The 21683-nt window shown below is 40.1% G+C and overlaps 1 protein-coding gene across 5 annotated transcripts; it reads right to left on the bottom strand.

The window, feature by feature from the left end:
* Positions 1 to 3522: 3522 nt before the first annotated feature.
* On the bottom strand, positions 3523 to 21674 carry FAM210A (family with sequence similarity 210 member A). 5 transcript variants are annotated; one of them, XM_075705307.1, is made up of 5 exons: positions 21640 to 21674; positions 9179 to 9298; positions 7443 to 7918; positions 5165 to 5276; positions 3523 to 3874 (listed from the first exon to the last, which is right to left on the bottom strand). In XM_075705307.1, exons 3-5 carry the CDS (start codon positions 7892 to 7894, stop codon positions 3608 to 3610), a joined length of 831 nt encoding a protein of 276 aa, XP_075561422.1. In that variant the 5' UTR covers positions 7895 to 7918; positions 9179 to 9298; positions 21640 to 21674; the 3' UTR covers positions 3523 to 3607. The 5 variants fall into 5 exon arrangements, with proteins under 5 accessions (XP_075561422.1, XP_075561427.1, XP_075561425.1 ...); XM_075705312.1 differs by having other exon boundaries at positions 9179 to 9295; positions 21640 to 21659; XM_075705310.1 differs by lacking the exon at positions 21640 to 21674 and adding an exon at positions 21462 to 21506.
* Positions 21675 to 21683: the final 9 nt, after the last annotated feature.

Raw genomic sequence — 21683 nt, 5'->3', positions numbered from 1 at the left:
TGCTTGGGCTGCAGCTTTGGCACTGGTGCCAAATCAAGCCTTGACTTTGTCAGGATATTGGGATGAGACTTGAGCTCCTGCCCCATCTTGGGCAGCAATTTTGCTGCTCCCACCTCAGGTTGCTATTTGGGCCCAGCCCCATCTTCAGCTGTGACTTTGGCTCTGAACAGTGCTTGGGCTCCTGCCCCTGTTTGGGTCACATCTTTGGCTCCATCCTGGGATGCAATTCTGTCTGTAGCCCCATCTCAGGCTGTAACTTTGGCTCCAGGTCCTGCTTGGGTGCTACTTCAGCTTCTGCTTGGGCTGTGACTTTGTTTCCAGCGTCTGCTCTGGCAGGCATTGGGTGCCTTCACATATGTACCTATCTATAGTAGAGGCAGACAATGCGATGCCCTGCAGTGGTGTTACGTACGAGTCAGGGAGCAGGCAGAAGGGGGTAAGTCACCAAAGCAGCGATTTCTCTACTGCCTGTGTGGTGGCAGATGTCTCAGTCCTGGTCTCACCAGGTTTCTGAAGGTTTTGCAAGGAGGTGGAGGGACCCATGCCCTCGAGGGCCTAAAGGGACAGCTCTTTCCCGTGAGGAGGCAGCCCCTGCGAGCATTGACTGGGTGGTCCTGTAGGCAACAGAAGCCACTCCTGGGCTTCTGCCTGGGCTTTTCACCTCGCTAAGAACTCTTGGCATTCCGCTGGGGAGAGTTCAGGGAGCTCTGCCGGGTACTCCCTTGCTCAGGTCACTTCTTGCTGCCTCAATGCCAGCTCTAGGTGCTGCAGCCAAACTGTTTGCTTTCCCAGGCACCTCCTCTGCCCCTTCTGTGCTGCCAAAGGTACCCACTGATGCTGCTCCACCTTGAGGGACACTGCTGCCACCTGGGTGTGCCAACTGTGCTGGCTTGAGCACCAGTAAGAGGCAACCCAGGGTTGTCCCCAGTACCCCCTAGCCTGACGCAAATGCGCAGCCTGCAAGCACAGTCCCGCTGCACTGCCTCACCAAAGGGGGATGGACGCTGGCTTCCAGCCCTGCTGACCCACGCTACGACTTACTGTCAATAATGAGAACTGCACCCTAGTACTGTGGCAAGAGCTATGGAAATTAAGTTGTGAGATACAAGGATGAAAGTCAACTTTATCCTATAGTTAAAATTGCAGTGTAGCTGGGTCCCTGCTGCGCACCCAGTGGACTAACGTCGTTCATTCCCTGGGTGCCCCAGGAACTCCCCAGCTGGTCTCCATACTAATGAGATAATGCATTGATTCCAGATGAGGCTGACTTGAGACAAGGTCACCAGTACAACCAAGCATTTGACTAATTGTCACAAAAGCTCTCCAGGTCAGATTTTCAAAATCTTGAAGATTCTCCCTCCTGCTTTGTGTAGATCGATCCACATAATTGTGTGCTTTGTTAATTGACATCCTGGGTGGAGGATGTGGCTGCCCCAGAAAATGCTCGAGGTTGTTCATGCTGCAAAATTGACCAAAGAGTACATTGGTGAGACACTTGCCAATAGTCACTAGGACAGTCTACTGCACATAGTTAAGACAGGAGATCTTTTGTACTTAGCATTGGTAGTCATGGATCACGTAAAGCACTGGAGCGGTCACAGACCAGCTGGACATAGGGGTGAGGGTACCAAAAGGGTATGTCTGTGTAACGAACAAGTTCTAACATGCCGAGGGGCTACAGACCCATCCTAGGACACCAAGGTGCCCCTGTGCAACCCCTGCCACATGCAAAGAAGAGATTAATCCTGTGAGCTGTATCCAGCCCCAGACTCAGAGGATGACCATGCAGTATTACCAGGGCAGGCTTTGGGCTTTTCAGGTGCTGCAAGACATAGGTAACACTGCCTATGAAAATGGAAAACTGGAACAAATGCCGACAGCAGAAGAACGTGTGCGTGGGGACAGTAAGGAAAAGTGCACTAAAATAGAAAGAAGGAAGAAAAGCATCTAGCAACTCCAGTCCTACTGTAGGGCTCATCTCAGCAGTGTAAGAATTTACAGAATTATTTTTTAATAATATTTATCAGAAACATGGCACTTTACATCTTCAGGGCACTGAATATACAATGATTATTCCTCACAACATCCCTGTGAGGTAGGCATTAGATTATTTGACATATGGACAGAGGCAGAGAAGTATATAATCAATCCTGCATAATTAAGTTAATGAAGTTCAACTCACTTAAACATGGAGAGGCCCTCAGTGACTTGACTGAAAAGGTAAGAGTGGGGCAGAGCTGATAAAATATCAGCTGTATTCTTTTATTCTAGCCAATTACAATGCTCAGGGTCCAACTCTGTTGCTTCCCCATATCCCCCTGCAAAAAACACCTTCAACGAGATACACATGCAGAGAGTTGCTACAAAGTGAGATCTGTAATAGTAATAGGAAAAACACACCTCAATTTAGCCTACATTTGAATAAAACCATGAGAGGTTTGCCTGCCCAGTCAAATAGAACAGTTTCAACTTTAGTCCTTTATGACATCTCTGAGACAGCATTTCAGCCTTCAGCTATAAGTATTTGCTTGACCTAAGAAAATCTAGGGAAAAAAAGTTTGGTAGACTGTGTTCACTGTCTCAGAAATTATACTTTTTTTAGTTAAATTGTTCTACTGAAGTCTGAAGGATTCCTGAATAGGAGGAGGAACTTTTGGGTTTAACTCTAACTTTGCATGTATTTAAAAAGCCCCTTAGTATACCAATTTCTCACGTAAACTCTCCTTCAGAAATTTTTTTTGTTCCAAAAATGCAATAGAACAGTTTTGTAAACTTTAACATAATAAAAAAATCCTAGTTTTCAATATACAATTATCGATTAATTTCATTTAATAACTTTCTTTCTACTGTAAATCAACTTCAGGAAACAAAGTTTGCTTGACAGTACAGCTACTGTGATTAACTCATCTTCCTATAGCTGTCAGTTGAGATTTCTGAAAAGATACAGTGTCCAAGAAAGATTCATAGTCTCAACCTGTAAACTACCACAGCTCAGCTGAAGTCAATGTAGCCATTATAATTCATTCATATTGAGAAGCTAGTCCATTGATCCTTCATGTGCAGTATCAGTGATAATGCTCTGTCTCCAAGTTGAGAGATGATCACAATTAAAGAGGCCTGGGTCCACATACTCTGAAAACCAAAATATGTTGCCTTTCCCAGTACAGAAATCTTCATTCTCACTTAATGAAAGATTCAGTCTAGTGGAATAATGGCTGTGCACTACAATGGAAGAAGAATAAAAGTAGTGGCTTTTGAAAGAAACCATCTTCATTTTGAGAGAGGGGGCTGGGGGGAGAAAAAAAAAAAAAAAAGAAAAAAAGAGGGAAGAGTAACTTAACACTACTATCACTGGACACACGAACTTCTCATCTGAGATTTGTTTTTCCTACTGTAAACTGAAATTGTGTCACAACCTCTCCCCCAAGGAACTTTAACCTTGGTGAATATACAGAATTTTTAAATCCACAGAGCAACTGTAGTCTCCAGACAAGGGGGGGGGGGGGGGGGGGGGGGAAGAAAAAAGCTCAGAAGTGCACTTTGTATATCTTGCCTCACAAAGGGTTAAAGTGCTAAGCTTGATATATCCAAAAATTAAGTATCTCTCCTAGTCCTTTATTTTTTTAAATGAAACTTTATCTTTGGTTTCTTGTATCTTCTCTGTAATTTTATCCTTTGTTTCCTCCATCTTCTCTGTAATTTTATCCTTTGTTTCCTCCATCTTCTCTGTAATTTTATCCTTTGTTTCCTCCATCCTATCTTGTAGATATTCCTTTACTGGTGGTGGTGTGGACATGTAGCCACTCTTACGTAGACATTTAACAGTGATGGACGTTCCTCCCAAAGTCACAGTGTATCTGGCAGGAGTTGCAATCTTGAAGAAACCAAAGAACACACCATATCAATAAAACAGGACAATATTATCTAGCAAAAAGTATTTTTAATATTGAGAATTTATTTTGGCCAGTGTCCGATACTAAAAAGATCTTCTATTTATAAGGAAATAAGCCAATTTACAGTACATTCCCCAGAAATGCGTACCTTTTACTTAAAGTATCCTTTTGACAAAACCAGCACAGGCATTAGACTTCCATTTTAAAAAAAACCTCCCTGTTCAGCTTATGGAATGAGCATTCGGCATCTCAGAATGCAATTCAGGACAGTTTGAACACTAAGCCATATAAGCAAAGAGGAAATACTGACAAGATATGCTTTAAATTCTAAAATTCACAAGAGTATAGGCACCTTTCAGTCCAAAACTGGGACTCACACATAGGAAACTAGAGCTAAAAGAGACCTCAAGAGGTCAGCTAATCCAAGACACAGCAAACCAGGTTAGATATGCTAGACAGACTAACCTGTTCTTTCAGAACTTCAAAGACTAAAGCCTGCACAATCTTCCTTTTGTAACCTAGTCTAGTGCTTCCACATCTTGAAAGTTTCTTCCAACACTGGCAGACCTTCCAGCTATAATAAAATCTTTAGTTTTTGGTCTCTTTTAGGCACAGGAATAATTGGCAAGAGTAGTGCTTTCACATTTTGTTTGGGAAATTAACCCTTCAAATAACAGATAAGAAGCACATCACATTTGGAAACAAAACAGATGAGTGGTATTCGAAGCAAATACAGTACTTTGTTTTTGCATGGCCTGACAAGTTTCAGGTTTCCCAAACATGGATTGTGCACATATAAAGCAATAGAAAGAGACCCAAACCTGAATGTAAGTAATTGATTCAAATGGACAATAAAAGTACGTAACAATGATGGAGAACTAGGTAGGAAGACAAACTAGCAAATCCTCTAGGATAAAAATAACTGTACTTTTATCTGGAAGTGATGAGGTGTTTAGACTTTACCTCTTTATCCCTGTTAGTTATCAGGGATACAGAGGAATAACTTAATTGTAATTAAATCTGAAGGCAGACAATAGTTCTGCAGCAAACAAAGAAGTTATTTTAGAAATACAGATAGACTCCTTAAAGGAACACAGAGCCCATATCAACTTGCATGTGACTATTTTTATTACAAAAAAGAACGCTCAAGTATGTGTAACTATCAAAGAGACAAAACAGCATTAATTCTTTCTGCTGTAAACCAATAATAAAGCCTGTTTAGTTCACCAGGCAAGATTTAGAGCTTATTTACAAACTATAAGTATACTTACTTTATATAATGCATATGCAGTTAGTGCATTTCCACTCTGCGAATTTTTCAGGATGTTTATTATGCTGTCTGGTAAGCCAATCAACTCTAGGAATGGAACAACATTCACTCCTCTATAAAAGAGAAGAAAATTGACAGCCTGAATTGGAATTTGAAACCCAAACAGTGATCTACAGTACCATTTCCATTCTTTAACTCTATTATACAAACTGTAATTTGATAGCAAAGTATTTTTTCATTTAGGCAATATACTTACAGGATTTATATTTCTGTACACATAGGCAAATTAATGTTCTTTTCAGCATTCCACCAAGAGGTGATCCATTTATATTATCCCTGTTGGACTGAGCAGCTACTAACTTACCTGTGTCCCAGTTAATTATGTTTGGAGGTAAGTAGATATAATGGTGGTAAGACAGCTACTCAGGCTCCAGTTGTGCAGGTTCAACTTCATGTTCTGTTTTGCCTAAAATTACTTTTTTTTCCTTTTAAAATTTCAGACTAATCAGCAGCATGCCCCGAAGCACAGAATCCAGACTTCAGTATCCTCCATTCACTTTTAAATACATCAAACAAATAGAATGTTGCAAAAGAAAAGGAAGCAACATGTTATATAGACAAGACTTCAGGGGTTTTGTGACCAGTTGTTCCACCTTGTCAATATAAGGTGGCAAGATACTTAGAGGGAGCTCCTATCACAATTTCTTTCTATTTGAAAACCAGGGAAGCTAACATCAGCACCAAAGAAAAAAAAAGACAGCCCGTCTTTACATTACAGTAGAAAGCTACATGCAGTTATAGAAGACCTGACTTTCCAATATTTAGATATGTTGTATTATTAGTATCGTTATCCATTTCTACCTAATATTTAAGCATTCTTCTGTGCATGTGATCACTTTAGCATCAGGAACAATAACATGCAGTAATTTACTAACAGTTACTAGAACCTACAGTCTGAAAGCCTATCCCCAGAATAGAAAATGGAGACCTAGTAAGATCTGAAAGACAGCATTAACCATATATAATAAACCACCATTATTTAGTCTCATATCATGAGCAGTCATTCTGAAAGTTATTTTTCCGCTTCAAGAGGGTGCTGCTCCTGTGGCATGACAAACTGAAGTTTTGTTATAATTAGTTTCTAGCCAAATATTTCAGTTGTTTTCATCCATCAAATACCTATTTTAGCAGCTTGCTTAAGTGTTTCAAGAAAAGTAATCTTCAGTCAATCTGAAATGTCTGAATGTAAGCATCAACCTGAATTCATCCAAAGCAAAATATTTTTATAGCTCAAGACCTTTATTACTCTGACATGAGCTAAATTTAGAATGACATTTGGATCTATAGCTCCAAGAAAGGGCAATTATGCCAGCTAGTTAGAGTAACTAAAACAAACACTTGTACAGTAAGGCATTCTGATGTCAAAGCCCCATCCTTGCCGCCGTGAACTGTCATTGTTTCATGCTTTCTATTATTAAATATACAACACTAGCAATCCAGAGATAAACATTTACTCACATTTAGCAAACCATTTGCAGATAAATAAAACCTCTTTCATCTGAACTAGCAGCTCATAGCTGATATAGCAGGTTTTTTTCCTAATAAATGCCATTTTCCAGAACAGTATCTGGCATGCGCTATAGCTGAAAGAAACTAAAATTAGAATACATAATTTATCTTTTTTTAGCCACACAAATATTTAATTTCCAATTCAAATGTCTGGCCTACAGTAGCAATTTTTTCAGTGGAAGGCAGGAAAGACAGGAAACAGGAAAAGATACACATGGCTTGTGAGGAGCTCAGAGGGAGGTGAATGATGTGAAAGTCCAATGATGAGGGAGGACTGGGGATGAAGGAGGGAAGAAGTGGTGAAATATCCCTCAAGTCCAACAACAAAAAAAGAACATGTCTATAAAGATCTCGCCTAGCAATTCGTAATCAGGATTCCAAACCCCTATCTTTACCTTGTGAGATGTTACTAATAATTTCAATGCTGTTTACATCCATGCATGTTTTGTGGAGATGAGCATTCCTTAAAATGTTAGCAACACATCTGGTATAAAGCAATAACTGCATAATAACAGTATGTATGTGACACTCATGAATCCTACATACTTGTGATATTAATCTTGTGCTTCAGTTAAAAACATAGCCTAATTTCCCTATTACATATAAAGGCACTTTTTAACATGTAATAATAATTTTTATGTCCTTTCACCTGTGAAAGTCAGTCTCAATTCAACAGCAGTATCAGGCACTGCAACAAAATATCAACTTACTTCATGGCTGCATAGTAAAAGGACCCAAACCATACAGTGGAAGTCAGAAGATGGACTGGAATCATGACTTTTCCATACTGTTTAAAAGTTTTTTTGAATCTCTGAACGAGACTAATTGATTTGTCTTGTAATGGATCAGGATCTGAAGACTCTGACTCCACAGGGCCCTTCTGCTTGGATGTACCAGTGGCCGAAGTCAATGGATTTCTCTCTTCTGGTACTTTGTGAGGAGTGTCTGCTGTCTGTGATGAAAACACACTTTTCTTTGAGGCAAAGCATGCTGCACCTGCATGAAGACATTGTTTAGGAGGGTCCAGGGCCAGAATCGCTTTGCATCCAACATTAGACAAGACTGCTTGTCCTTTTAAGCACTGAAAGATACTAGTGCGAGGAAAAACCAAACATGTCCCATGTGCCAGCTGAGATGCAGTATGTAATAGACTCCGTTGCATTTTGTTGAAGTGTGGCTGAGGTTTCTATAGAGAAGAAACAAGAAGAAAAGAGAAAACAAATTGCATTTCAATAATCTGGTTTCTAATTGCTCCAATGCCACTTAAAATTTGAGGATTTCAAGTTGCTTTCTATTCCTCTACTTTAAAAGGTTTTCCTTATCTTGCCTTGCAGAAATTGTTACCTTCTAAAATTAAGCAAATCATTTTAGATCTCATTTCTTTAGCATTCTGAACTAAAATGGCCTCCTCACTTAACACACTCTGCTCCTCGCAGCTAAAATGCTCATTCTACTCTCTAAAAACCTTTTAGATGTTTAGTGTTAACTACTGCTTTTATCTGCATAATGTGGCACAGTTACTGAAAAGTTACCCTTGAAACATCACTTCTAGTAGCAACTGATAGTTTGAGTGATGCTTCCAGCCTACATAAGTCTAGTATGAACTCACTGAAGTGCAATTAAAATTAATTTTTTGTGTCAACACATTCTTAGTTTTGGTATAATTTTTCATGTCCTATACTATTTTTAACTACGAGTAAAAGTCCATACAGTAAAAAAAATATTATTAATAATAATAAATAATAATCAACCAATAATCAATAATCTTAATAGTAACAAACCTAACCACAACAGCCTGCCAGTATACCTCTGTTAGGAAGGGGGGATGGTACTGTTGAATGTCGTGTAGTAACAGAAGCAAAATTGAACTACAGTTTCAGAAATATTACCAAGAATATTTTAAAACTGTGGATAATCCAGTTAACCTTATGATTTTGAATACTTAACAGTTACTCCTGAAAGTTCAAAAGAACCATCAAGAGACCCCCCCAAAAAGAGAGGATTTTTGTTTGGCATGTATAGACACCAAGAAGTCTATATTTTTCACCCCCTCAAAAATGCATGCTTTGAACTAGCGAATGAAATACTAACTCTCTCATTTCCTTTATACAATGACTGCAAGTTACAGAACTAATTTTCCTTCCCTCCAAAAAATTGCCACTAATTAATTCTGTGTAACAAATGCCAGTTAAGTCAGTTATATTACAACTTTTGAATACTTCTGATACTTTTACATTCTCAATTATTATAACAATTCTTGATCCAAACTAGAAATCATTCAAGTTTAATTGAAACTCCACTCTCATCTTCATGTCTGCTTCACCTATAGTCTTAGATATGTTTCAGTCGGGTGTTTTGATAGTGAATTTGTCTAGGCTGCTGAAAACGATCAATACTTCATAACTTAAGCAGAAGTTTAAAAAAAAAACCACGAAGTCATACATACCCTTTATTACTTTCCAGATATGCCACAGGAAAATACAAGCTTTGTATTTTCAAAAAGTTGCAACTCTTCTACTAGTTCCCCACCTTTCAAATATATGTCTTGAACATATTGATGACTCTGCTAAAGTAGAAAAAAGGCCCACTTAGAGAAATAGCAATAACAGCAAACTAGTATTATGAAGATTTTTGGTCAGCCTGAAACCTTGCTTACTGAAGAAGTTATTGGTATAAATCACCCTTTGGATACTGACATGCTAATGGCAGTTTTTTTCTGTGTAACTTAGAAGTTCCTCAACTGTGAACTACTGTTTCCTTCCAAGGGATAAAAGTTTAATAACCCAAATGCTTCTGTTGGAACATTCCTGCCTATATGTTTTCTAGATATTTTGATGTTACTGTGCTTGAATTAATTGCAATTACTGGAATTATAGTGTTTGATGTGGCAAAAAGATTGGAGGAATGGTTTCAAACTCCCTGGGAACCTCTGCCTTGCACGTGAAGCACAAACGCCCACTTTTGTTGAACCCATACTAACAGAGGAGGTATTGCATCAACGGGGAAAAGGGAACTCTTGTCTCTATGTAAGCAAACAGTTACTCACTCTTGTTGAGTTATGAACTCAGTGGGAGCCAAGAAGTACTGCTGCTTACAGAGCAGTAAATAAGCTACAGATACTGCCTCTCAGTGAGTCAGCCTTCTGTAAGAATTCACTTGAAGTAGCAACTACTTGCGGTATCTCTGGTTTTATGAGAAGCGGAGATTCTTGCTGACTTCTTAGATTCAAATGCGATTGCTTCTCAAAACAAAAAATAAGTGAAAACACTCAGCAAAACTCAAGTGTTAAGATGGCACTCCATTGTATACCAGCTACCTTACTGATTTACAGAAATAAGAACAACAAACTGGAAGGTGTTGGTAGACAGCCGGCTGAACATGAGGCAGCAGTGTGCCCAGGTGGCCAAGAAGGCCAACAGCATCCTGGCTTGTATCAGGAATGCTGTGGCCAGCAGGAGCAGGGAGGTGATTGTTCCCCTGTACTCAGCACTGGTGAGGCCGCACCTGGAATACTGTGTCCAGTTTTGGGCCCCTCACTACAAGAAAGACATTGAGGTGCTGGAGCGTGTCCAGAGAAGGGCAACAAAGCTGGTGAAGGGTCTGGAGCACAGGCCTTATGAGGAGCGGCTGAGGGAACTGGGGTGGTTTAGCCTGGAGAAGAGGAGGCTGAGGGGAGACCTTATCGCTCTCTACAACTACCTGAAAGGAGGTTGTAGTGAGGTGGGTGTTGGTCTCTTCTCCCAAGTAGTTAGCGACAGGACGAGAGGAAATGGCCTCAAGCTGCGCCAGAGGAGGTTTAGTTTGGAAATCAGGAAAAATTCCTTTACGGAAAGGGTGGTCAAGCATTGGAACAGGCTGCCCAGAGAGGTGGTGGAGTCCCCATCCCTGGAAGTGTTCAAAAAACGGGTAGATGTGGCACTTTGGGACATGGTTTATTCTAGTCTACCCTTGATTGGCTTAGAGTAGACTTGGTAGTGTAGGTTAATGGTTGGACTGGATGATCTTAAAGGTCTTTTCCAACCTAAACGATTCTATGAGTCTATGAAGACAACAACTACATTGCTTGCCTATTGCCACTTACACTCCTTTCCTGAAGGATAACACTCTTCATAGAGGACTGTTTGCCCCTCTCACTAATAGTACACAACATGCATCTGCCCTAAGATTTTCACAATATTCAGCCAGCAGACTCAGCAAAGGACACCTATCCATCTATGGGAGTTTGGGAGCCCTTGGGTCAGACTTCCACTGTTCATCTCTTTTCAGTGGATGGTACCCTATTGAAAAATACCTGTTCCAAGCAAGCTTTGAAAATTGCCACCATGCAGCATGGGGCAAACTATGCTCAGCACTCTGATTTTGGTTCATTAATGTTATTAACAGGACTCCACATTCCAACAGCCTTGGAATGAGATTATTCTTCTGTACAGAAGCAAGAAGAAACTGAACACGTATTTCTGAATTTTCTCATTTTATATATAGCGTATATAAAGTAATATTTCTCAGAACACTGTTTCTAGGTTTTGCTGTCCAGCACCTACTGATAGCACAAAAGTAACACCGTACCACACCTCCAATTCATTGCAATGGCTGCAGAACATTGGGGTATAAAATAGCTTTCAGGGGTGAGAATTGTCCTTAATGTGAAGAAGCAATGGGTCACTACTATGTGTTCAACACTCATCAGTCAGTAGCTAACATAGCTGTGATTGGTAAATGAGTTTCAAGGCCACTGCTCACAGAGTTAGGTGCACTATATAAGACTTAAAAATAGAATGTCACCAATGGCTTTAAAGCAGGGGAACTACCAGGGCCACTGACAAGACTTAATGTGCCCTTTTTTTGTTCATATATCCTCAGATGGACTTGGAACTCATCAACTAAAGGGTTTTTCTCCATGATGGAAGACCTGGCTGTCAAAGGGAAGGTTCTCTAACCGTTCAGGGTATATCCTGAAAAGGTCCTGAATCTTGTAAGCCCAGATGATAGCATGGGTCGAGCTAATATTCTGTGAAACAGCTTAACTTTTTGCTTCTCCACTTTAAAAAGCTTTTTGCTAGATACTTGATATGTAAGTAAAGGCTTAGATATGATAGTGCTTACATTTGAGAACAGAAGAAAACAGTTTTTTCAAAACACTGATGGAATTTTCCTAACAATCCTACTGTGTTTTATAGGTACGTGCTTTATTTTACTTATCTAAATGAACAAAGGAGAGACTTTTGAAGTGTCAGTAAGCTGAGGATGACGCTACTCTCCAGCAGCACTACAAGACTAAAGGAGGGAGATATTATATTTATAATGGTAACAGCAGGATGTAGGAAAGGCAAATGAATAAAGTAACAGATTAATATAGCAGATAGTAATTGATTTTAAAGAAATGAATGTTGTTAAGGGGGTGATGAGTGCAACTGCTCAATTGTAATATTTTAATTACTTGGCTCAACATTGCAAACAAATCTTAAATAGGACATACAACTCAAAGTACACAATAAATGTGGCTGGAGGTCCAAAGAAATACAAAACTAGTTGTTTCATCCTTCTAAAATGTGAGATGAATACAGAGAAATATGTCCTTTAAGATGTCATTAGTGAAAGAAAGTTCCTAGTACACTGTGGACTCAACAGGCAGCAGGATAAAGTGTGTCAGCCTATGCATTTGAGGCACAATTTCATTCTCTAAGTATATTTTCCTTAAAGAAATTACTGGAGCTATAAAAGTTATACAATTACCCCCGTAACTTTAGGTCATTGAGACTCCTCAGATTCTAAAGGAAGTCAGGACAGTAATCTAAATGTTATCCACAATTACACCTAGTGACCTTTCAAAAGTTGTTTCTTCATTTTAGCGTATTTCATTTTTTCATGCTGTTGCATGATGATGCAAAGACATAGAAAAGGACAGAAGCTAGAAGCTTCAAATACCAAGGTGGGAAAGCAGCTGGTCTGTGGCATGAGAATTTGGGGGCGGGGGGGAAGAAAGAGGCAGAAGGGGTTTTAAAGGATCTTAGATTTCTACATTAGCTTTCTCTTAAAAACACCACAAGAAAAAAAAAAAAAAAACACCACTAACAAAAAAAACCCCAAAACACCATGGAGATGTCTAAGTACAAATATAGCTGTTTCCTGCTGCAGGAATCTCATGTGGTCAGTGACTGAATACTAGTAGGACAAACTATAAGATAAATACAAACACTTCTGGGATAAGGTCTCCTCTTAAGTGCTGTCATATTCTGGCTAACTATTTAGTAGTATCTCCAGCTGGCTGTAAACTGAGCCGAAGAGATCTTGGCTGTTTGGGACATACTCCTTGCTGGGATTCTTGGACATCTATTTAGTTCCTGAAGGCACGTCTGTCTCATGGCAAGCTATTAATAAGCCTTCTGACATAAAGGGAGTGCTCTAGTCACCTCTTGAGTAAAAACATAGATCAGCTTCTCATCAGAGTGCCAGAGATTTTGTTTAGGAAACTTTGGTACTTCTGTTATAATTTAGATCAGCTTTGGCACAAAACTGATGTATTGCAGGAGCATCCTGTCTCTGGCATTTGCTCTGCTAAATCTTTGCCTTCCAGTGATTATTTTGTTCCCAAGGACAACAAAAGTTCAGGATCTTTTCATGTCACAGATTTGGTCTGCACGACTACTACAAATACATGGGTTTAGATGTGTCCTAACATTTTAAGCGAAAAAGAAACAATGCATCATTGGAAAAAACAGAAGTAACAAGCCAGGCTGATATAGGTACAGCAAAGGCTGCTGTGGATACCTGATGTTGGAAAGAGAAATCATGCCAGAGATGCTGTCAGATGAAACTTTCATCAGGATAATTTGTATGAAAGCAGTTACCCTGTTACAATTACCATTTTTTTGAGCTACCAGAGAAATTAAAATAGAAGAATGGGGGTGGATGTAAAATGGCAAAAACCTTAGTGTAAGTTCTTTTACAAAAGAGGTCAGAAAGCATCTGAGGGAGTTGAGGGTATAGTATATGTAGACTACACTGGCTTATTTTCTCAGTTCTACCAGAAACATTCTGGCCACAATATGTAAATATGGATGAATTTAAAGCATTTTTACTTGTTCTGTAACTGTTTAAAAAAAGTACATTAATTATACCACAGGAGAGTTCCCAGTGAAAATCCACGAACTTTTTCCACTCCCAAGGCACCTTTCTACGAAACCAGAAAATTAATTTACATTCTTGTCATTTTTAGTGTAAAAATCAAGCAAACTTTGAGGGTTGTGTTGTATACACAGAAGAACTTTGGAAGGACACAAACCAAGCTTTCCAAAATGCTTTCCAGGTCACCTTTCAGGCTGCATAAAGAGCAAATGTACAGAGATCTCATCCAAACAGCTCAGTTGAATAAAAAACCCCACTGTATTGCTTACAGTTTTACTAAATATAATTAAAAAAAAAATTGCTTTCAGATTTAAATTGTTCAAGAACTTATTGATGGCATATTTTAAAAAACCCATCTTGCCTAGCTAATAAAACAAAATAAGAAAAACACAACTGAACAGAAAACATGTATGGGTTGCCTAAAAAGCTGGGAACACATTTTAAAATCAATGTAATAATAGTGCAATACATGCACATTTTCCCCCCTAAACTCAATGTAAAATGTAACTAGAAATCTCTTAGTAACTGCAATGGTTCAGCGTAGCATGCAGTCACTATCCATTGACAGGAAAATGGCAGTGTAGAGGGACTTTTTTTTCTTTGTATTAGTATTTTAAGAGTGTATGAATGAGCATTTAGAATTTATATTTTGCCCTCTACTACTTTTGCAGTGTCCATGATACAATCTGTTATTCATTCTAAACTGAGAAACTTGGTTATAATTGGAAGTTTGGGCATTGTCTAATCCTGTCTACCATTCAGAGCTCTCTAAAAAAAATACACCTCCACATTTTAGGTTAAAGGGAGTAATTTAAAATAAGTCATGGTGAAATTTATTAAAATCTTGTTAAAAAAACATCACATTAAAACAAATGAAAGAGTAAACTCTTGTAGACAAATTACCCAAAAACATTAGCCCCATCCCACCTCCATCATGTCTAATCTCTATAGTATCTTCACTTAGTAAATGCTATGCTATAACTTTTAAATTGACCATATTACTATAGTTCGATACTGATATAAATGGAGACAAGCCAACAATTTTTTTTCCCACACTTATCTAAACTACTCTTATTCTTACTAAAGCAAACTTAGTGAAGTCAAGAAAGTAGAATAAACCCTCATAGGGTCCTTACACACAGAGCAATCTTCACTGCTACAATCTTCTGATACTTAAGTATTAGAAAGCACAACAAAAAGTAGCTTTAGGAAGAACAGAAGTTCTTGTAGACATAATAAGACAGTGGTACCCCCATTTTCCTCGATATTGGAAGGCATTAGATCTTAAGCTTGCACACAGCTAAGCATTATACAAAAGTGTGAATGTTCTCTCTCTAATTCTTCTAAAAGAAAGCATAACAATAATTTGTAGTGCTTTCTGCTCTTCAAAACTGTTTTTAATAACTGGTGTTCCATCTTTTAACACCATTTTCCTGCTTTGCAGAACTGAACAGCTATGCTGGGTTCCTTCGTTCAGAAGTTTCATTCTGCCCTCTACTGTATTTTTACATAATTACACCTCATGCTAACACTACAAAAGGTCTTTACTCTCCATGATTCCTTCCAACAAGTGTAAATTTGCTGGATCGTGTTCTATGTTGGTTCCAGAGCCCCCCCAAAATAACAGCCACATGTCAAGGGGAGGGGGAAAAAGCCTACCTTTTAAAGTGCTATCTGATTTGATTTTTTGTCCATTTGTCACTCTATAGATACATGCCTGCAATAAGCAAGTTAGAAAAGTAATGCTTTTAGACGTTAACTAAGCTTGACAATAGGCATATACATCTATGCTAAGAAGGTTAAAAAAGCCCTTTGTTAGCTCAAAGCAGGGATTGTACTTGTCTGCTTGTTATTTTGCCCTTCTACACATTACCTTTCACTTTAAGCTAATGATCAAAATAAGATCTAATTCTTTCTCCTTTCCATTCCACTCTTATGTAATAACTTTCCCAAGCAACCCCTAATAGCCTCTTTCATCCTTGTATCTCCCAATGTATCATTAGTTCATTCTCAAAACACTTGTGTTTTTCTGTCAGAGGGCATTTAGCACAGAGGCATGTGGGGGTGTGTGTGGTGGTACGTTTTGCAAAGCATTGGGAAGTTTCTACTAAATAACTAAAAGGGGCTGCAAAAGGTAATTCACATGAGCAAGCCTCATGTCAGCAGCTTCCTGCATATGGCTTTGAACTCCCTCAGAAAAAAAACCACAACTGGTGGAGTTAGATGCTAAACCACAAACAAATAAATACACAGATCAGTTTTCTACACTTCACTGAAACATTGAGAATCTCTGAGGATCTCCCCTCTTGATAGTTCATTGAACTTTTAATTGGCAGATTCCTCACCTCTTTCAACTTTCACTGAGCATCTCGAGTTCTGACTACATTTTAACACACGCTGGAAGGCATTAGAAACATTACTATTAGTTCTATGTTTAGGGTCCAGATACTTCTTTTATGAAGTTCTGCTACCTCTCTTTAGAGTTCAGAGCTGCTGTGCACATCTTTCTTCACCAACAGAGCCATCAGTAACTGTCAAAAGGTTGCAGACAAAACTGAAGCTTGGTCAAGACTTCCTGCTATTCGTAATTCAGATTCTAGTAGCCAAGCTTATTTTCTAATTCATAGTATTTCTGGTCACTCAGGATTTCGCTGACATATAAAATTTAGATTATAATACGTAATTTAAACAGCTCTTGGAGTTATAATCAAATATTTATTCCTGAAAGGTCTAATGAAACTGGAAACACAATGTGGATACTGTGACTTCTACTAAAACAAATGGTGCTAACCCAAGTAAAGTTCAGCCTTTTTGACCAGATCAGAGAGTAAGAGCTTAGGTATTCAAATACTTTCTCTTGACTAATTATAAGGGGCATTTATTACAAATATGCTTAAACTTTGATCTTAGCATCAACTTTGTACAGCCTTCTGCCTCATCTTGCATTGTGACTACCAAAACTGTGTTTTCTAGCCGTGATAAACGCCATTTTTGTGACCTTGGATCTTCGCAGGTCTTGCCTCATTGTTCTGTGCCCTTTTCCTCCATAACCCAACCGTAATTAACAGTATCAGCTGTAATAAATTTGTTACATAATGTACTTTGCATTTAAAATATTACAAAACACTTAAAATAACACACCCCCCCAAGTAACGAGTTTTGTACCCATCAAACTCACCCGAAATGCTTCTAAGACTTCCAAAAAACATGCTCAAGGAAAAACTCAGAAGCCTTACAATTAGAAACAAAGTAGGAATAAATGTAAACCAGCCCCAAACTGCAAAAAAACCCCAGCTTCAATTAGAACAGAATTCACAGTGGAAGCATTAGGTTCAAGATTTTTTTCTTTTATTCTCTCACCACATTTATCTCGCATTTTCAAACACTGAAAAGCTGTCATTTTTCCCAGCAAAAAATACAGAACGTTCATCTTTCAGCTGAATTACTGTTGGCAGACATTCACTTCCAGTATAAATCTTTTCTAAATATTCAAAGTAAGTGTTGAATTCTCTGTTGTGAATTCAAACTTGTCCATATGGGGAAATATGTGTAGTATCAATCAGAATATCTTGAAAAATTACGTGTGAAAAGGCTGATCATAACATTTACAGAACACACACATGCTCAAAACCACACTCTTCATTTAATTTTTAGTAAATGCTATTTCCCACATCTCTACAAATGAATGTGAACTGTTCTTATGAAAAAAGTATTATTTTTATTAAGGTCTTGACACCTGAGGGGATAAACTTGCTTGCCCACCATTCAATTTAATGCCTTATGCAGCATCTTTTGCTTAGAAGACATGATTGCTAATGGTGCCAGCCACAACAACAAAATGACACCATCTACAAGTGTCCGAAAGAGCATCAAACTCGCAGAGCTGTGTCTTTACACCAGAAGGAACTCTGATGGGACTTCACTAACAGGAGCCTAATAACGCTCCCACTCACAGTCTGCAGTAGCAGATCTACTACATTTCGGTATTCAGATTGAGAAAGGAATCCCACGACTGCAACACTGCAACCTTTGAAAGTACACTGCATTCTATGAGATGTGATCAACAAAGCCCAAGACTTGTGTATCAGCACAGAAACATCCCTCTATCAGAAAAGTGAGGACACTTTCTCACTTGTCCTGAGACAGCAGAAAGCAAAAGATGCCATCTAATTTTAACATCAGCAAAATCAGCTTTTAAATCCACAAAATATTAAGAGCAAAGAGTTAACTGATTGGCACATGTTAGGGCTTAGCACTACCCTTACAGTTAAAAGACAAGTGCTTTCACGTTCTACTCAACTCTTCCATCAGCCACTTTTGGAGGAGACTTACAGAACTACTATAAAGCCACTCACGTATTTTTATTTAGAACCAACAAAATCTATCCATCTGAAAAAAAACTACTGCTGTGTTTTATAATTTGTTCATGAGCACCTGACTATATTAACCCCCATTCCCTTCGCTCATCCCACTCGGCAAGGACACACTGTGCAAGTTCTAGAGAGCTGCAGGGGAATCAGCTGCTACAACGCTTTACAAAGCCACAATCACAGCCACGCAACTTCTTGTTTTGTTTATGTAAGAACTGTTACACATGGTCAAGGTCAGGTTTTGGACAAGATCAAACAGCAGATCCATGGAATTAGAATTTACAAGCCCAGCTAAGTGGCACTTTCATTTTCTGATGTGCACAGACTAAGACCTAGTTTTACCACTCATATGTCTTTGTTTAGAAGGAGCAGTATCATGTCTGGAAACATAACAAAAAAAATTAATTTTTTGTTGAATCATACAATGGGTAGCTAGTTTGAAGATGATGTGGGAAGAACTGAGTGATGGAAGGCACTGGGGCAAAAAGGATTGGAGCTGTTCAGAAGAAACACCAAGTTCACGAGAACATAGATCATTACCATTTGTGCTGCAGAAAAGTCTAGACACCAACCAGGGTAAGGCCCTATTAAAGGAGAAATGACTTCTGTCCTTAACTGCTTACTTACTAATACAGACACAAAGTGGGAGGACTGACGTAATTAGACACACCAATCTGGCCTACTAACACCTGGTTAAACCATAATTTCCCTGACAGTTTGAAGCAATATATTCTTGACTTAATATGAACAAAGTATGCTGGACTTAACACACCTGTACCGGTAGTGTCATGATCAACTGAATTTAGGAAAGATTTTTAACTGAATAATAACTTTCTACTCTTACTCTAATTTTGTTATAAGGACAGGGACATGAAGAAGAGTCTGTAGTTTTTAGAGGAGGCATCATGATCCAAGACTTAAAAATTAAGAAAAAAATCCTGTAACTTGAGCAGTATGGTTGTTGTTGCCATACTGCACAATCCATTTGTCTCAAGTCAAAGAATCTACTTGAGGTACTTTATAGTCATTAAGAATCCCTGACCCTGAGGCTGACCCTTGATTTAAAGTGATGGAACTAGGTAGTTACCTATCAGAATATCAACATAAAACTCTTATGATCTATTGCGATGATGTCTTACTGCCCAGGAAGACTTCAATCATGTTTTCGGCCCAGGCCTCAGTTCTTCTAGTGGTTTTATTCCATTCTTCACACTGAAATATTGCTAACTGATGTTTAATTTGCTTCAGCACCTAATTTTCGAAGTAAGTTCAGCTTCAACTATCTGGGTTCGCAGTGTATCAACACCAACAAGAACTATGTTGGATCTTCTTCCCAATCTGCAAAACTAACTGATTGCAAGGAATGTTATGGATTGAACTAGTAGTTTTACATTTTAAGGATCAGTGCTCTTTCTGCTTTTGTCATTGACTTTGTTGCAGCCTTATCTTCAAGACCAGTCAGAACTCCCTACAAATCCAGAAACGTGTCAAGATGCAAACTGAGGGCTGTTATCTGAGATAAGGGAACATGAAGAACTCCCTGTCTTGCAAAACCAGGTTTCAGTTTCTTAGTGATGCCTATAGGCATACACACAGAGCTAGGTCGGTTTATCTGGAGAAAAGACCATCTACAGCAGGAGAATTACACAGATCCTTTTAAAAACCAAAACCAGATCAAGCCTTTTCTTATCAGCTGCTATAGTCTGTGAGGTAGATCTGTACACAGTCATGCTAGACAAACCTTTAACTTCTTACATACTCTTTAACAGTCTGAATTTGCCTACTCAGTCTTTGCCATGTGCAAGCCAGCTGATATCCACCTACCCAAATCATCAAATGATTTTTTTTCCCTCCCTGATGGAAGTGCTTCTCAAGCTGCAAGTGCAACTCAATAATACTGCCAGATAGGCCAGCCATACCCCTTTTACCTCAAACAGCCCTTGAACAGAAAAGGAGATAAACACCTGCTGTCAGCCCCATAGGAGGATATGGATGATGGGAACACATTATCCTCTGTGCATGCATTTCCCACACAGAAGCAGCTGCAAGTCATATAAGCTAGCAGCACAGGCAGCAAGACGCATTCCAAATGAGGAAGCTATTCGCTATCTCTCCCCAAAGTAGCAAAACTTTTGCAAATCATTTTACGTTTATACTTGTAACAGCAATAACATCTTGGGGTTTAAGTAAATTGAGGAACGTTTTCAGTTGAAGCCTGCTTAAGAATTAGTCTTGGTAAGGAATTCTAGAACACTTCATATACGACTGTCCAAATTAACGTTTTCTCTTTTGGGCCAGCTTGTAGAAGGCAATTCGGAAATGGACATAAATGAGGCTAAACATGTAGTTTGTAGTATCTGACATAAACCCACATTTGGCTTAAACGCCTTAATAAGAAGTTTTATGACTTCTCAGTCTGACTCCCTGCTTAACTCCCACAGTTAATTACCAGAAGCAGATCGCGAAGGAGAACCATAACTCTACGAAGCTTTGCCACAAGGGTTGTGTCTCAGCCAGCCAGCCGCTGCCTCCTACAGATTCAGAGACCTCCAAAGCTAGTCCATACAAAATGTGAGAGAAAAAAATGCCGGAAGCTCAAGATGAGCAAGAAAACATCATTATTTTACCAGCGACCAGGTAAGACTAGCAAAACCCAGGTTTCTCAGTTCTGAGATTCTCCCACCGGGGGAAGCCAGCCCTTTGCACGCATTTGTCACGTGCCAGCAGCGAGTCGCCAGAAACCGTGCGAAGCGTTTATTAGAGAAGGAAATATTTGTACAGCCACTTTAAGTAGTCTAAAGAGTCAAGACACGGGCAGAATCGGCTCTCTCGGGCGAGAAACACCCCAAGGAGCACAACCGAACCACGGCCCTTTAGCGGTGCAGCCACCACCAGCGGCTGGCGGCCGGCATTCCTCCCGCCAGACCAAACGGCCGCGGAGTTTGCAAAGGAGAAAGCAGCCAGGTGGGAAGGCACGGAGCTCCGAGCAGGCATTCCGCCCCGGCGCCTCAGGCCTCACCGTGTCCCCCCCCCCCACCACACCCACCCACCCACCGGCGGCCGCAGGTCAGTCAGCCCGCTCCCCCGGGACTGCGAGAACAAAAACAAGCGGGGGCGGGGGCACCCCTGCGCGGCGGGGGAACCTGCCCGCCGCCGCCCCCCGCCGCCGCCGCCCCTTCCTTCGGCCGCTGCCGGGCGGCAGCCCCCTCCCCGCCGCCCCCACGCAGCGGGTACCTTGTGGCCGGGCCACCGCTGCTTCCTCAGGGGCCCCGAGCCATGGCGGCGCACCGGGCGGCGGTTGACCGACGGCCGCTGCCGCGCGCGCCCCCTCCCGTCACCACCCCCTCCCCTCCCCGCCCCGCCCCGCGCGCGCGGCAGGGCAACGTGCAGCAACGCCCGTCCCCACCATCACCTTGAGGCCCGGCGGGCCCCGACTGCGCAGGCCCGCACCCCGCC

The sequence above is a fragment of the Pelecanus crispus genome, chromosome 2 (assembly GCF_030463565.1).
Source record: "Pelecanus crispus isolate bPelCri1 chromosome 2, bPelCri1.pri, whole genome shotgun sequence".
NCBI lineage: Eukaryota > Metazoa > Chordata > Aves > Pelecaniformes > Pelecanidae > Pelecanus > Pelecanus crispus.
The sequence above is the reverse complement of the archived record's forward strand: the minus strand, read 5'-3'. Positions and strand labels throughout refer to the sequence as shown.